Source organism: Leptonychotes weddellii, chromosome 1, assembly GCF_054177405.1.
Source record: "Leptonychotes weddellii isolate Sample4059 chromosome 1, ASM5417740v2, whole genome shotgun sequence".
NCBI lineage: Eukaryota > Metazoa > Chordata > Mammalia > Carnivora > Phocidae > Leptonychotes > Leptonychotes weddellii.
In genome coordinates, this window is record NC_138369.1 from 39,985,171 (window position 1) to 40,000,620 (window position 15,450).

Sequence of the window (15,450 nt, forward strand, 5' to 3'; positions counted from 1 at the left end):
GTGTGGTTCTCTCTACTGGCAAGGGCCCGTCTTTGTTACACTGTATGGTCCAAGAACAACTGTTAACTGAGTCTGGGAAGGCTAAGTGGTCATTCCAGACCAGCTGACGATTATATAACCCCTCTGACACCTAAAGTTGGGAGCACTGTGGGCAGCCTTCACGTGGCTGTGCTGGTCAAAGAGAGATGTGTATCTCTAACATGGAATCCCATAGAAAGGCAGGAACTAACCGGACCTGGGAGTCAAGCACTACACGTGGAGTCAGTATCTGGATTCCGGGCCGACTCTAGACTAGCTTTGTGACCTCAGGCTGATGACACTGATTTATAATTCTTTTGCTTAATGCTTTCCAGCTTCTGGGACACTTTCTCATACTAGCTCCGTGGGGGCAGCCCTGTGATCTCTTTCTCAAAAAAACAGAAACAGAGACCCCAGTCGGTTAGTGACGCTTTCACTGGCGCGCTGTCTTGTAGCACTGGGGCGTTGTGACCCGAAGTCCTTAGCTCCTGATTCAGGCCATCCCTCTTCCTGCTGACAAACTAATGTCACAAGGCTGTTGCAGAAAGGCACCTGGGAAGTGTAGGGATGCTGTATGTGGTCTGAGTTCACTGTATTTTGGAACAGAGCAAAGTGGATCCTTGGATTTGGGACTGGTCATCAAATTCCGGGTGTGGGAGCCATTGTTTTTAATGAAGTTTATTTTTTATAGCAGTTTTAGGTTTACATGAAAACAGAGCAGAAAGCACAGAGTTCCCGTATACTACTCCCTCCCCACCTCACCCCCCCCACACAGTTTCCCCTATTATTAACATTTTTTATTACTGCGGTGTATTTGTTTCAATTGATGAACCAATATGACACATTACTATTAATTACAGATCAGAGTTTCCATTGGGGTTCACTCTTGGTGGTGCACCTTCTATAGGTTTTAACAAATGTATAATGATGTGTATGCCCATCACAGCAGCAAACAGAATAGTTTAACTGCTCTAAAAATTCTCTGTGCTCCGCCTGTTCATCCCTCCCTCTCCCCAACCCGATCTCTTGACTGTGTCCATAGCTGGGATCCATTTTTTACTGTAGTTTTTAATGTATAATATTTCCTATAAACAGCAATTTTAGAATCATTGAGCATAGTTAGAGATCATTGTCACTGTTTTTCACCCAAAGCAACAGATTCTGGGTTTTGTTTTTTGCTGTAATCTTACAAAAGTGAGCTCTAAAAATGAATTATTTTAGTCCTCTTCAGTAAAAATAATCACCCCTGTCCATAAAAGGGGCAAGTAATTTAAAGTTTATTAAGTGTCCTATATTCCTGCTTTTGGAAAGTTAAGGATGATCTTCAGTCCTCCCCTGCCCCCCTCCCTTCTCTAGTCACTCCTATCCCCTGCGTGTCCCCAGGCTTTCTGGGAAAACCTGGTTTTTCATCCCGCTTGGTAAAATAAGGAGAAACACACTCGCCATCTGAGTCGAAGGGACAGTCTTTACCTTTTTGATTCTCCTCAGAGGGGGCTATGAAGAATCAAGAAGCCACTGGGTCTCTTTCTCCAGGACCCAGCTTGTCTCCCATGACCATTTCTTTTATCCTCATGCCCCCCCACCAAGAAATCTAAATTCTCTAGCCTGGCTAAAAAGGAACAAGGGATTCGGCAATAAATGTTCCATTGTTTACACGGTAAACAAAATTCTACCTGAGCGGACTTTCTCTGAGGAAGGTGATTGATTACTTCAGTCATCTTTCTTAGAACAGCCTCTTCAGTTGAACCTGGGAAGAAGAAAAAAAACCTCTTCTCAGAATGATTAGCATTTGCATCATACAATCCAACTTCCGCTCCTCCTCCTCTCTGTCTCTGTCTCTCACTCACACACACACACACCCTCCTTCTTTCCAGTCAAGGACATTTCAAGAGGTCAGTACCGCCCCCGTGTCTAAAACTTCAATGTTTGCCTTTGCAGGGACTTTTCCAACTTTACCTAGAAAAGAACTAACCAGAACTTTAGCACTTGTGGTCAGCCTGCTTCCGGCTGTGGCTTCAGTCAGTTTGTCTGCTCTGACAGAGGAAGCGCTTGCTGTGACGGGAAGTGCACTGGCTGGATTGCAGGAGGACCAGGGCAGACAGTGCCTAATGACATTGGTATGCGACGTGCCAGCAGCAAGGGGAGCCAGAGAAGCACAGAGGGATGTCTCAGACCCAGAGTGACAGATGCTACTGACAGACGCTCAGTGAACCCACAGCCTCCCCCAACACCACCATCCTGAGCATGCACGCGCGCGCGCGCACACACACACACACACGCTGAACTCATGTATAGACAGAATGCCATAGTTGAAGATGATTTTCTCAAAAAATGCGGAAGCCGAGACACTGAGACATGTTTTTGATCTTCAGTACACATAAAGGCAGGATTCTGCAGGCACTTCTAGACCTGCAGACTCTGACCGGCTGGAGAACTGTGTGCAGCAGTCCTGTAGCACTCAAGCAAGCACAGCATTTCCTATGAAAGTCTGAGTTAAGTACAAAGGAACTGGATTCAGGTGTTCTCTCTGCTCCTGTCCTAGTAATTGGGAGAGTCTAAACATCTTCCCTTCAAGATGTAGATTCTCTAGAGGGGGTATCCTGTCGGTAAGCAACCTTATATCCTGCATCAGAGCTTCTCCTGTGCAGGGTGTAAAATCAAATGGAAGCTGAGAGAACAGATGGCTAGAACTGCTAATTAATTTTAATCACTAGGTACTCCTTGGTAATTTGAGATTTGACTTAACAGCTCAGGATGATTATTTAATTAAAATACTGGCAACACCAAGGATCTCAGATTTGGGGATTTACCTACCTCAGCGCAGAAAAGCTAATAATACATGCCATCCAAAGTACTTGATTTCTGCAGTTGAGCTGGTTTCCTACGGCTTAGGATTTTAGTGGGATTCCCCACTTTAGATCTCATTGTTAAATATTAGAGTCAGAGGAAAGCATTGAGAGAAAACCTGTATGGTGATAGCCAGTAAAGATCTAGACCAGAAACCCTTTTCCAGCTCTGCACTGAAGGGCCCTCCTGAGCTGGAGAATGAAGGTTTATCCCTAGGATCAGGGTACGTGGCCCAAAGCAGCCTCGGGCCAATATGACATTTCTTTTAAATCTTGGATTTTATTTTTTAAATTTGATTCAATTTCGTGTTCTGTTGTAGGGCCTATTTTGAGTTTAATATAAAAGTATTTTTAGTAATTTACCATTGAATGAAATGGACATTCTAAAAAAGATGCCTTATTTTCTGTCTGTGGTGTTATGGACCCCCGGGCCAGGCCTTCCTGCCCCAGGATTACAGGTATCTCATGCACAGAAGCACAAATAAAGCAAAAACAAAGGGGATCCGAGCGCACCTTCTTAGCCATGGAGATGAGGAGCATGGACGCCAGTAGCGGCCATCCTGATCCCGGCAGACCTCATTCATTCATCCAGCAGGTCCTCGTTAGGCAGTCACAACCTGGGAGTCCCTCAGAAGTGACGGACCATGCCCCAAGACCTGCCCCCTGACTGCAGTCTGTGTGCTAAAGCACCTCGGGGCCAGGGACCAGGTTTGCTCGTCTTGAGACCCTCAGCCCTAGGCCGGGCACGGAAGTTATAAATGTTCAGTAAACAGTTAAGTGAAATCTGTGCATTTTGCATTTGTCCAAAGACCTTTCTGAAATCCTTCCATAGGAGTCCAGGAATCAAATATATCATGAAAGAAGGTGGGAACCTGCCACGGAAAACTTCTTTTAATCTGTAGTCATTTGGTCACTTGCTGTTGGAATACAGAAGAGAAACTATTGCTTGAGCTTTAAGCTGTGTGCAGACTCTTGCATCAGTTTTCTGTATTCTTTTGAAGACTTCATTAATGTCAACTCTATTTGGAAATCTGTGTTTTCTATTTTATGGGGGGTTTGCTAAGCAAAGGAACATTGCAAGATTTGAGAGCTAGACTAGCTAGAGCTAGCTAGAGCTAGACTTCAGATGCATTCTCTAACGCGATGAGGCAGTTTGCCACGTCCGTAGTGAGGTAGCTTCAGGTGAGTCCTTGTTACCCTACCCGCTAAAGTGGCTTGCACATGTCCCTCTTCCTGCATCTCATCAGGCAGGCCCACAGGGACTCCAGGTCACCCTTCGCCGCCTCCTTCCCTCGGCCAGCCCCCTGACCCCAGTCCTCTTCCTTCTGTGCGATTTCCTGCGCCGGTCTATCCCACACTTCAATCCTTTTACAGGATTCTACAGTCTAAGCTGCCCTCATCCCCCACTCCAGCCAAACTGGTTTCCTCCCTGTGCTGGCCCCACTTGGTTGAGAATGCCCTCATGCTTGCCTTTAGTTTGGCCAAGCACCGACTCTCCTTCAGGGCCATGGCCAGTCGTCCTCACTGCCAGTTAATTCTGACTTTGGCCCTACTCTCTGCCACTCATTTGACAGAGCACAGCCTGCTTTCTACCGTTCTTTTTTAATGTGTGTCCACTCTCATTAACTAAACAACAAATGCTGTGATGGCAGGAACCCTATCTCATACTTAGGTCTGAAGGCCATTTCCACTTGAAAGAGGTCCAGGAGGCAGCAACCGTGTATGTGTGTGTGTGTGTGTGTCTGTCTCTCTCTCTCTCTCGCACACCATGCACATAAGGGAAGTGCCCCTGAAGCAGATGTTGAATATATATTTTTAAAATATTTCCTTCCAGGAAGCCAAAATGCTTATACTTTTGATTTGAATCCAAAGAATTAGCAAATATTTCACCCCAAAATATACTCAATAATAGCAGTTTACAATTCATTAGCACCAGATATTTGTCAGGGTCCCCTGTAAAACATAGGAATTTGTTAGGTCCCTCCTCAGGACAAGTGACTTTCCTTTTCAAGGCTCAGTTTTCTGCACTACAGATACAACTGTGACCGTGATCTCTAAACTCCTTCTTGGCATGACATTCTGTCACATCCCAATCGATGGTGTCTGCTCCTCTGAGTCTGACAGTGTAAATAGGACGTTGGGTCTTTCCTCTTCAAGTTGTTCTCCTGGTTGGGTTGCGGGGGGTGGGGGGGGGATGTCAGTCTGCAAAATTTGCTAGCAGTCCCTGTGGACAGGTGAGGCCTCTGATTGCCGGTCCCATCCTGTGCTCTGTGATCCTACTGCATTCGTGCTTTGCAAAGGCTCACAGTTTCATCAGCCCAGCCCACACCCTCTCTCCTCCCAACACGGGCTGCTTCGCCCCAGTGCAAGTAAGTAACCCCCAGCCACCCATCCCCTGGGGGCGCCCTCTTCTGAAGAGTTAGGTTCATCCCTCCCTTAGAGTTGGACAGACACTGAACATGGGATGTTTCTTCGATGGGAGGGTGTGACTATGTCTGAAGGACTGACCCAGGAGCAGTGGCAGGCTACCTTAGCTGCCTTCCAGCGGCACTGCCAAGCTTAAATGTTTTTAAATGTCTGCTCTCTTCCTCTGCTTTGCTGTAGATACAGAGCAGAAAACCTATTACAGACATGGAAACACCTTAGATTTTTAGGCGGTCATCTTTGAAATGGGATATTTTATTGAATGGTCTTTTTGCCTGTTGTACTGTGGTGGGAAATTGATGAAAATGAATATAGGCTAACATTAAGTTACATGTGAAGTGCTGATCACAGGGTATTTGGTACAGGAAGGTAGAGATCATCATTTTCTCCTCTGGTAGTCATTCTAAGCAACTGAGGTTCACCATTTAAGCATTTGCTCTGAGGGCCCATGCAGGAAATAGAGATGGTTTCTCATTCCTCCCTTCCACAAATATTTATCAAGTGTCTACTGTGTTCTGGTTACTACACAAAGGTGGTTTCTGCACTCATGATGCTGAAGGGCTAGTGAGTTCCTACTTACCAGATTCCCCAGATGTTTTAAGACAACACTCTAAAGTAGGTGTGATGTCGTGTTGCCAGTGTGGTCTGCCTTCTTTGTAATTTTTTTTTAAGATTTTATTTACCAATTTGACAGAGAGAGCACAAGCAGGGGGAGCAGCAGGCAGAGGGAGAGGGAGAAACAGGCTCCCCGCTGAGCAGGGAGCCCAGTGCAGGGCTGGATCCCAGGACTCTGGGATCATGACCCTAGCCAAAGGCAAATGCTTAAATGACTGAGCCACCCAAGCGCTCCTGTAATATTTTTCAACTAGTTCTCGTTTGGCTTCAATATTGCTAGACTGTCTTGGTTGCTTTTTAACATTTAGACATGTCTTGTGGGATTTTGTATCTGATTCAATTTTGTATGTTGATGCCTTCTATGGTATGACAGTTGCCAAAACTCCAGCCTATGGGCCAAACCCAGCCTGCCGCCACCAGCATTTGTAAATAAAGTTTTATTTACAGCTACACTCATTCATTTATGTATTGCCTGTGGCTGTTTTCAGGATACAGTAGCAGAGTCATTGTGACAGACCATATGGTCCACAAAGCCAAAGATATTTACTATCAGAAAATATTTACTACACAGAAAAATACTGCTGACCTCTGGTGTACACAAAGTAGCAATAATAGAGTATGTGAGTGTGTGTGTGAGTGTGTGTGGTGCAGTGTGTACTAGCAGAGGATGAGGGGATGGGCAAGATTTGTGTTAGAATGTCAATTACGGTTTATCTTGATGAGATCAAAATGGTCCCAGTCAGAAATGACAACAGACAGATGTGGATTTGAGTCCATTTTTTCCCCTTACCTTGTGCTGATTAGCTTTTACTATTCGTTCCTGCCTCCCTGTACAGAATTTATCTATGATGCATACTTTTTAGGAGAAAGGCATATGTGGGCACAAGGAAGAGAGGTGGGAGGAGGAGTCTTGGCCCATTGGTTAACCAGTGGTGAGAAAAACTGTTTTCAGGTACAAGCTGTAGATAACAAAAGAAAGGATGGAGACTGAATGGGCCTTTCTTATACCAACTAATGGCACCTATCAACATTCTGTCAAGCTGGAAGGAAAAGGAAACAAGAATAGAGCAGTAATTTCCATAAGCTGACGACGAGGGAAACTGAACAAGAAGCCCATTCCCCATTTTCAGCCTCTTGACAATCCCCTACCAAGTGAAAGCGCACATACGCATATCCGGTAAATGCCAGAACACTTGGGATCTCAAAATTCATTTCACTTCCAGAGTGTTTGCAAATGATTTTCCAAGTATAATGCTTTTAAAAATACACAGCACAGTATGAGGTATCTAGAGCAGTCGGATTCATAGAGACAGCAAATAGAATGATGGTTGGCAGGGGTGAGAGAGTTAGTGTTGAATGGGGATGGAGTTTCAGATGGGGAAGATGAACAAAGTTCCCGAGGTGTAGAGGGTGGTGATGGTTACACAACAGTGTGAATGCACTTCATGCCACTGAGCTGTACAGCTAAAAACGACTTCAATGGAAAATTTCATGTTCTATATATTTTACCACCCACCACTCATTAGCCCTGTAATGCAGTGGCTGCATTCCTATTTACAGATTAGGGAAGTTGTTCGGAAACCTACCTTTTCCCCTGTATTTAGATTTTTTTAATTAATTAATTTATTTATTTATTTAAGATTTCATGTATTTATTTTTGAGAGAGAGCGAGCACCTGAGCAGGGAGGAGGGAGAGGGGAAGAGGGAGAGAATCTCAAGCAGACTCTTCGCTGAGCACAGAGCCCAACATGGGGCTGGATCTTAGGACCCCAGGATCATGACCTAAGTGGAAACCAAGAGCCAGAATCTTAACTGACTGAGCCACCCAGGCGTGCCCCCACCCCGCACTGTATTTAGGTCAAAAGTGACTTCTAAGAATTGAGAGAGTTCAATGATACTCAATTAAGGGGCACCTGGGTGGCTCAGCCGGTTAAGCGTCTGCCTTGGGCTCAGGTCATGATCCCAGGGTCCTGGGATCGAGTGCTGCATCGGGCTTCCTGCTCAGCGGGGAGCCTGCTTCTCCCTCTGCCTGCCACTCCCCCTGCTTGTGCACGCTCTGACAAATAAATCAATCTTAAAAAAAAGATTATCAATTTAGAAAGATATTTACTGTTTTTTTAAAAGGCACAGCACATTAATTCTGTAACAACAGAGATAGCCTTATGAAAGATGTCACAAAGAAAAGATAGCATGGTAGGATTGCCTTTCTTGTCTCTACTCCTAGAAATGACTTTTTTTTTTTTAATGTGAATTCTAGGAAAGAAACCTTGACTGGTTCCCCAGGATGAGAGCCATGTCCTTGGTCAGCAGTGACTCTGAAGGAGAGCAGAATGAGCTGAGGAACCTGCAGGAGAAGCTGGAGTCCACCATGAAGCTGGTCACTAACCTTTCCGGCCAGCTGTCGGAATTAAAGGATCAGGTAAAGAAAAGATACCCCATCTGCTCCCTAAACACACACACACACCACTACCAGACACACCAAATTTGCTGAGGCAAAATCAGTAGTGCTCATGTTAAAATGCTGACGTTTCCATCACGTGGATGTAGAAAAGGAACCCGGGGCATAGAGAACAAACTCGCCTAGTCTACCAGTTTCCCCTCCAGCCCTCCTTCACTGCCCTTTTACAGGATAAGCCCATAACACTACTTGCAGTGCTAGTACAAGGCTTTAATAGGAAAAACAAAACCAGAAAATGGGAGAGTGCAAATGACTTCAGTGAAGTGCTGTACAGAAAACATGACCTGTAAAGCCATACTCTTTTTACTTTACTTACTGACAGATTAAAAGCTGTTTCTAGTTTTGCTTTCTGGCCCTCAAATCTATCAACCCTTCACTCAAGATACTTAAATTCAGCATCCCAGGATAAACCATACTTCTGGGAAAGCTCCTTTTGGTTCATTCATTGGCCAAATCCTTACTGAGTGGCCATCGTAGTCCAGGCATTATGCCAGGTGCTGGGGATGAAGCCACGAACAATCTAGACCTATCCCTGCTCCCACAGCGCATAACAGTCTACAAAGTACCGCTCCATCCTGCTCCCTGTCCCTAAGGTGAACACTTGCCCCTTGAAGAAAGTTAAGGAGGGGGGTAGGTTTGTAGCAAACCCTATGTACTTTTTTCCTCCTTCTGATCCCCTTAAAATGAACAGTCACCAGGTGGTTATGTGGTGACAGGATGCCGCTGTGTCGGGGAGGGGGGGCGGTGAGCAGCTGCTGTGCCAAGCTGACGGGATAATCCGGCACAGACGTGGGAACAGGTCAGCAGGCTGGATGGTTTCTGAAAGTTTTTTAATCAACTCCGTAAACAAGATTATAAATTTTGCACAGCCAAAGTTGTCAGGCAAGGCTGCCTTGGAGGTAAGTGGCAAGGTGTACCCACAGGTGATTTTTTACTCATAGGCACATAGCCAGTGAACACCCCATCTAGAATAAACTCTTCTTGGCGACGGTCTGTAGAGCGATTGTAACGATTCTACTTTGAATTATATTTCTTTTCCAACTAAATTATTACAAACTGTGCCCCCACACATACCATTTGGCCTCCAAGTTCTTTTCTTTGACTTAAGATGCAAATAAAAGAGGGGCGTCTGGGTGGCTCAGTTGGTTAAGCGACTGCCTTCGGCTCAGGTCATGATCCTGGAGTCCTGGGATCGAGCCCCGCATCAGGCTCCCTGTTCAGCCGGAAGCCTGCTTGTGTTCCCCCTCACGCTGTCTCTCTGTCAATTAAATAAATAAAATATTAAAAAAAAAGAAAAACAAAAGAGACTAAGGACAACCGCAAGGCTTATTTATGAAGCTGTCTCTAGCGCTGAGCTTGGTGGCCACCTGAAGTGAATAACCTAAATGAGTAAAACTAATGAGAATCTAACTAGATTGCTTTGCTTCTTATTTTATTAACTCTGTACCCTTCTGTGACACACTTGACAAATGTTCCAGAGAACTGAACGGCTTGCGGAGCACCGCTGCCGCGGCTTCCATGCGCCCCTCTGTGGAGCCGAGGGGACTTCTTACCACGTCCAGCAACGCCTTAGTTACCGTCTCCCTTTGGAGAGGGCTGTGGCGACAAGAATCTTAGTCAAATCCGAGGTTTTAAAAAACCTTCCAGAAACTGATCTAAGACAGACTTCAATAAAGGAACTGTTGAGCTCCCGTTAAAATGGTCACAGGAGCGAGGTGAGCTGAGGAATTCGCGGGGGGCTTCCGAGGTGCAGGAGGGCATCCAGAACTACAGAGGTCCTCCCGCCTCACTCACTCATTGTATTGATGAGGGTACCGAGGTGCACAGAAGGCTCCTAGGAAGCTTCCCGAACTGTCTAGGACAGTGCCAGGGCTGCAACTCCTGATTCTCCCATGTGGGTTTGATTTTTGTATGTCGTATTTTTGTTTTCATTTGTTTTGTCACTGTACCCAGTTTGCCTTTCAGGTTGACTGTTTAAATTCTACAATTTTTTTTTTTTTTTAAGAGCCTTAAAGTTTCCAAAGTTGCCTCCCACACTTGAGCGCTGTGGAGGATACCTTCACGGCCATTTTACGTAGCTATGCATAGTAGAAACTTGGCATTTTTAAAATCTAAGGTAGAATTGTTTCCATTAAGCCTAAATTTCGGCTTAAACAAAATATGTAAAACTTCATTACACAGGGACTAGGGTTCATTAAGTGACATTAAAGCCAGTATGGTTTAAACTGCTTGGTTTGGGCCCTTTTAATATTTTTTGTCTTAACGTTGGCAGTTGGACTGAAAGCCCTTCCCCTATGAATGCATATGAACCATTTTTCCTTGGAAGACACTATAAGCTAAAAAGAAGTATGAGGAAACCAGTAATATACTCTCAAGTGCTTACCAGGATTGATCTGCTTAGGTTTTAAGGTGCTCAGAAAAAATTCAGCACAGCTGCTTTTATTGGGGAAATGTGTTTCTTCCCAAAGGAATTAACATTTTCTTTTGATTATGTAACTTTTAACAAACCTTTAAGGCCATTTGTTTAAGAATCAACGTACTAAAAATTTGGGGGAATTTTATTAAATTTGGTGTAATAGCAATCATAAAAATTTTTTAAATTGTTCTGCATAAAAAATCATGCAGATATGTTAGAGTTGCTGGTTCTTAAATGGCAATTGTAAGAATTCCTGCCCTTTGAAGAAAAAAATTTTTGAATTAAAAAATAAAAGCCTAGAAATGATTATAGTGAGCAAGAAACTCTGTTTCTAAAACTGCTATGAAAGAATACCATTCACTGGTAAAAGTGCTGGGAAACACAAAAATTGCTTCATCACTGAGCTATTTTTTTCGATCTTCTGGTCCAAAAAGCACCATAATGGAGCAATGATAGTTTATAAATGTGAATGTCTTTGGTTTTAATCTGTACTGCTATTGACCTCTTTGGTAGTTGTTTTCTTAAAATACCAATTTGAGGAGAAAAAGTTCTTGTGAAGGATCAAAGTTAAAAACCTGGTTGGTGGTGTCACTTTTCCTACTACTGCCAGGAACAGTTAAGAATTGCTATTCTAAATGTTAATGATGCATCTCATCTTGAAGTTTCCCCTCCCAAGAGATTCCGAATACTAAATGTGATTCTTTTAACATTCTTATTCCAAGGAGGAGAACTGATGTAAGAACCTACATTTTTTTTTGCATGTTTTCTTCATAGTGCAAAAGAGCAAATATCGAAGAGGCTTCACTTTATTGAAAATGTGACTGGCTTCCTATGGGACAGTAACCCTTATGTGTTAGGAATACGAACAGTGCTTGAAAATTCAGATCACATTAGCATGTTCCTGTTTGGCACTTTTCATGCAAGATGGTTATCTTGTGAACATTAACTGCTTAAGGAAGGGAGGAATAACAAAAGATTAGAATAATTAGATTAGATTAGAATAATTGCCTACAGTTGGAAAATGGAATGAGTGCCTCTGTTCCTTACCCTGTTCTGGAACCTCAAAGGGGGACTAAGGTAACCACTGCCCTCTAGGGTCCCATAATCTAGCAAGAAAGACAGGAATATAGACCCCTGACAGTATGATACAGTGTGGAAAGTTGTACAACCCACTCGAGACATGAAGACCGCTTGATGGGAGCACAGAGAAGGAGGCATTTAGTCCTGTGTGTGGCTTGGAGTAAGGAAGGACTAGAGCCTATACAAGTAGGTGACTTCTGAGCTGGCAGAGAATGCAGCAGGGGGCATCCCAGGAGAGGAATCAGCATGAGCAAAGGCATGAGAACACATGGCATGCTCCAGGAACGGCACTATGTTCTGGTTAATTCAGTTCGTTCTTTGAACCACCACTTGTGAAATCGGATGTGCAAGGTGCAGCCCTAGGACCGGGGTTACAAAGGTAAATAGAACCTGTTCTCTTTCTACACCTAACAGGCTAGAGTGGGAAACAAATCAGTAAACCGTTAACTGAGAATTCAACCCTGTAAGTATGTAATGGAGGTATGAACAGCCTGGGAAAGAAGGAAAGCAATTCAGTCAACTTGATCTCTGGGAGAGAATTCATTATGCCACAGAAGCCTCAGAGGTGGTACTGCAAGAGCTTGAGTTCAGAGTTTGAGGAAGAGTCTACCAGGTGAAACAGAGGAACAGAGTATTAGGGATCAGCTCAGAGTGTGAACAAGTATCTGTACGTTGACATTAAATTAACATAAGTGTGTCTGAGAGTTGTGCTGGGTTTTTTTCTTAGTATTTTAGGCTCATTGTTAGAAACATGGCTGATTTTAGAGTTTCCCAGCTGTTTAGAATCTGAGTAACCAAGACCTTGCTGTGACAGGAAAGCAGTTTTTCGGACTCTTGATCCGTTAGAAACCAGATCGTGGCATCCATGTGCTGCTGCTGAGCGGTCCTTCCTTTGCCAGCCTTCTGTCATTGAGGCCAGTGCTGGGAGGTGAAATGTGCTCGTGTGCTCTCTACCCTTAGCGTTGTCGTAAAAGATCTTTCCGACGTTTGGCTGCATCTGATTTGTGAATCTACAATATTCTTTGCTTCTTATTTAGACTGAGTCAAAAGAAGGAATGCTAACATTCAAGCTAGTTTTTATATTCATAGAGATAGGAAGAAGAGTACTGCTTCAAATGTTTATCCTTTAGTTAAATGGAAATTTTGAGGATTTTAAATGAAACAGATTTTTCAGTATTCATATTTTGAATATAGTTACCTTAGATCAGAATCTGATGGATCTTTTTGAGTCAGTTTTGTTTCAAATGTCCAGAGAATACAAAGATTCACTTTGGTCATTATATTTATTTGCTTTGATAAAGGTAACAGCAACAGGTAATACACTTTAAGAATTTATACACACACACGCGTATTTTTATACACAGTTTGTGTGTGCATTATGTAGATAGGTAAGTAGGTAGAATTGAGCCCATAAAGCCAGAAGTTACATGAGACCGTGCACTAGTGGGCCAGGGAAACCTCACTGGCCACAGTGTTGACCTTGAGTTTTTACAGGCCAGATTTAGGCTTTACGGCTTTTATTTTTGTTTCCTTATAATCATAATTGGATGATGACCACTGTCAAAAGAGCCAAGTCCTTTAGCAGTTGCCCTATTCCTTCTCACTTATTAGTCACTTAAATGACAGCTATTCTAAAAGGCCAGGGTTGATGAAAACAGAATTCAGAGAAATGTGTGTGCCTCTACTGTGCTCAGCTATAATCTTCTCCAATATCTTGTTTGAGAAAAATGATATATGTACCCAAAATACTTTGTGTTCAAGAATATGAAAATACACCTGAAGTGATCTTTGACCCATTTCAGAGAGACTCCATGAAAAGTTCTTCTAGAGCAGCAATGTGGTCCCAGAGCAGCAACATAAACCTCACTTGTTAGAAATGCAAATTCATGGGCCCTACCCCAGGCCTACTGAATCAGAAACTCTGTTTGTGGGCCCTTTGATCTGTCTTAACAAACCTTCTGTGTGATTCTGGCTTATGCCAAAGTTGAAGAACCACTATTCTACAGAAATAGAAAACAAAATTAGATAGGTATGTACTGGGTACTTGAAATTACCAGGAATAGGACTGCCTGAGAAAAGAAGATGGCCACTAACCTACATGAGGAGGGAGTTTAAAGGTTTAGGAGGGAGGGCGGGTGATGTGATCATTATCTTAGAAAGGCAAACCTAGAAAGTTAGAATAGGAGCAGCAATGAGGTGTCAGGTGATGGCTGCCGAAGTGGGAAGGGAGGTGTGCCATCAGCTGAACTCTTGTTGGTTATAGGAAATACAGTGTAGAGGCTTTTCTATTTAAGAGAATGAATAGCCAACAGATTGAAAGTTAAAAGCTGACTGAACCAACAGGCATGAACATCTGCAAACATAAAATGCAAGTAGTTATTTATAGAAAAATTACAGAAAAGGGTATAATAGCCAACTTTGACAGCTGAAAGACCTCAGTAACTTTAAATGAAAGTATTTAAATAAAGTAGCCTTCAATAGGGATTGAGCCCCCCCAGGATTCGTAAATCCATTAGAATGCTTGAGATTGTTAAACTTCGTGAAGTTGTACTAGATTCCCTCTCAGGGTTAACTGCCAAGGGAAGAGTGAGTGAGTGTGTGTGTCCATCTGTGTGTCCGTCAGTTGGGGAAGGGAGGAGGAAATCTGAGCTAAGTATCTGAAGTATCAGGCAGTAAGATTAATGAATTACAGACTACAGTAATCTAATTGTGCATTTATCCCACATGTCAAATTAGGTTCTCTCTTCTCAGCTGAATCTGTGAAGTATAGTGTAGTGTGTAACACTTAAGATTTGTCATTCATCTAAGGAAACTTCAGAGGCTAGCTGGAATATCCTAATTCAATTCTTTATAAAAAGCTACCTTTTGGAAATATTCACTCCTTGTAAATTCTAACAGAAGGCACTTCAAAGGAGCCTAAAAATAGTATTTTGATTTAAAAGAAAACTGCCATGTTTTGAATAAGTAACCACTTTAAAAATTGAACCTAGGTAAGCTATTCTTGTTTTATGTGCTCTCAGGATATTTTGTACCAAAAATTAGTCCAAGGGAAAACTGAGATTTAAGCATCTATGTGACACTCTCCCAAGAAGTTAACATATATCTGTTCAATTCTCCACCTATGAGATAGGAATTATCATCCTTATTGTGTGAGTGAAGAAACAGACTTTGAGAAGCTAAATAACATAGAAACATAAGGAAATGGGTCTGATTCCAAAGCCCACGTTCTTTTTACCAGGATACCTAATTCATCTCTGACTTTAGGAAACCAAAAATCTACATGCAGGACCTATGGCCACTTGTAGACAACAATTTTATCTAATATATATTTCATCATAGCCTTTTTATCTTAATTGGCTTAAATGCCCAGCATCAAATCCAGAGCTAGGACCAACTGGTTAAGAAAAGGTTAATGCAGAGAACTAAATGTGCCCTAGAATGCCTAGAACAGAGCTAGCTACCCATCAATATGAGAAGTGATTTAGTTCAGCAGCCAAATGAATAGTAACCTCTTGGGTGGGGTTTTGAAAGCACGTTTTCATTTGACCAGTCTTTCCTGAGCTTAATCAGTCCTGTGTCTGTGTGTGGCAAAG

The 15,450-nt window shown here is 43.1% G+C and overlaps 1 protein-coding gene and 1 long non-coding RNA gene across 5 annotated transcripts in view; both read left to right on the forward strand.

Annotated features, from left to right (window-relative positions):
• The window catches only part of ITPR1 (inositol 1,4,5-trisphosphate receptor type 1), a 326,205-nt gene that overhangs the window by 308,356 nt on the left and 2,399 nt on the right, over window positions 1-15,450 (forward strand). For all 4 annotated transcript variants that reach the window (XM_081821132.1, XM_081821136.1, XM_081821141.1 and 1 more), the window contains one exon: window positions 8,161-8,322. In XM_081821132.1, the coding sequence (XP_081677258.1) occupies window positions 8,161-8,322 (162 nt within the window). The remainder of the gene's footprint in view (window positions 1-8,160; window positions 8,323-15,450) is intronic.
• Window positions 8,330-15,140, forward strand: LOC145721734 (uncharacterized). The gene is made up of 2 exons (XR_014145592.1): window positions 8,330-13,171; window positions 13,310-15,140. It is a non-coding gene; the product is annotated as an uncharacterized LOC145721734 (long non-coding RNA).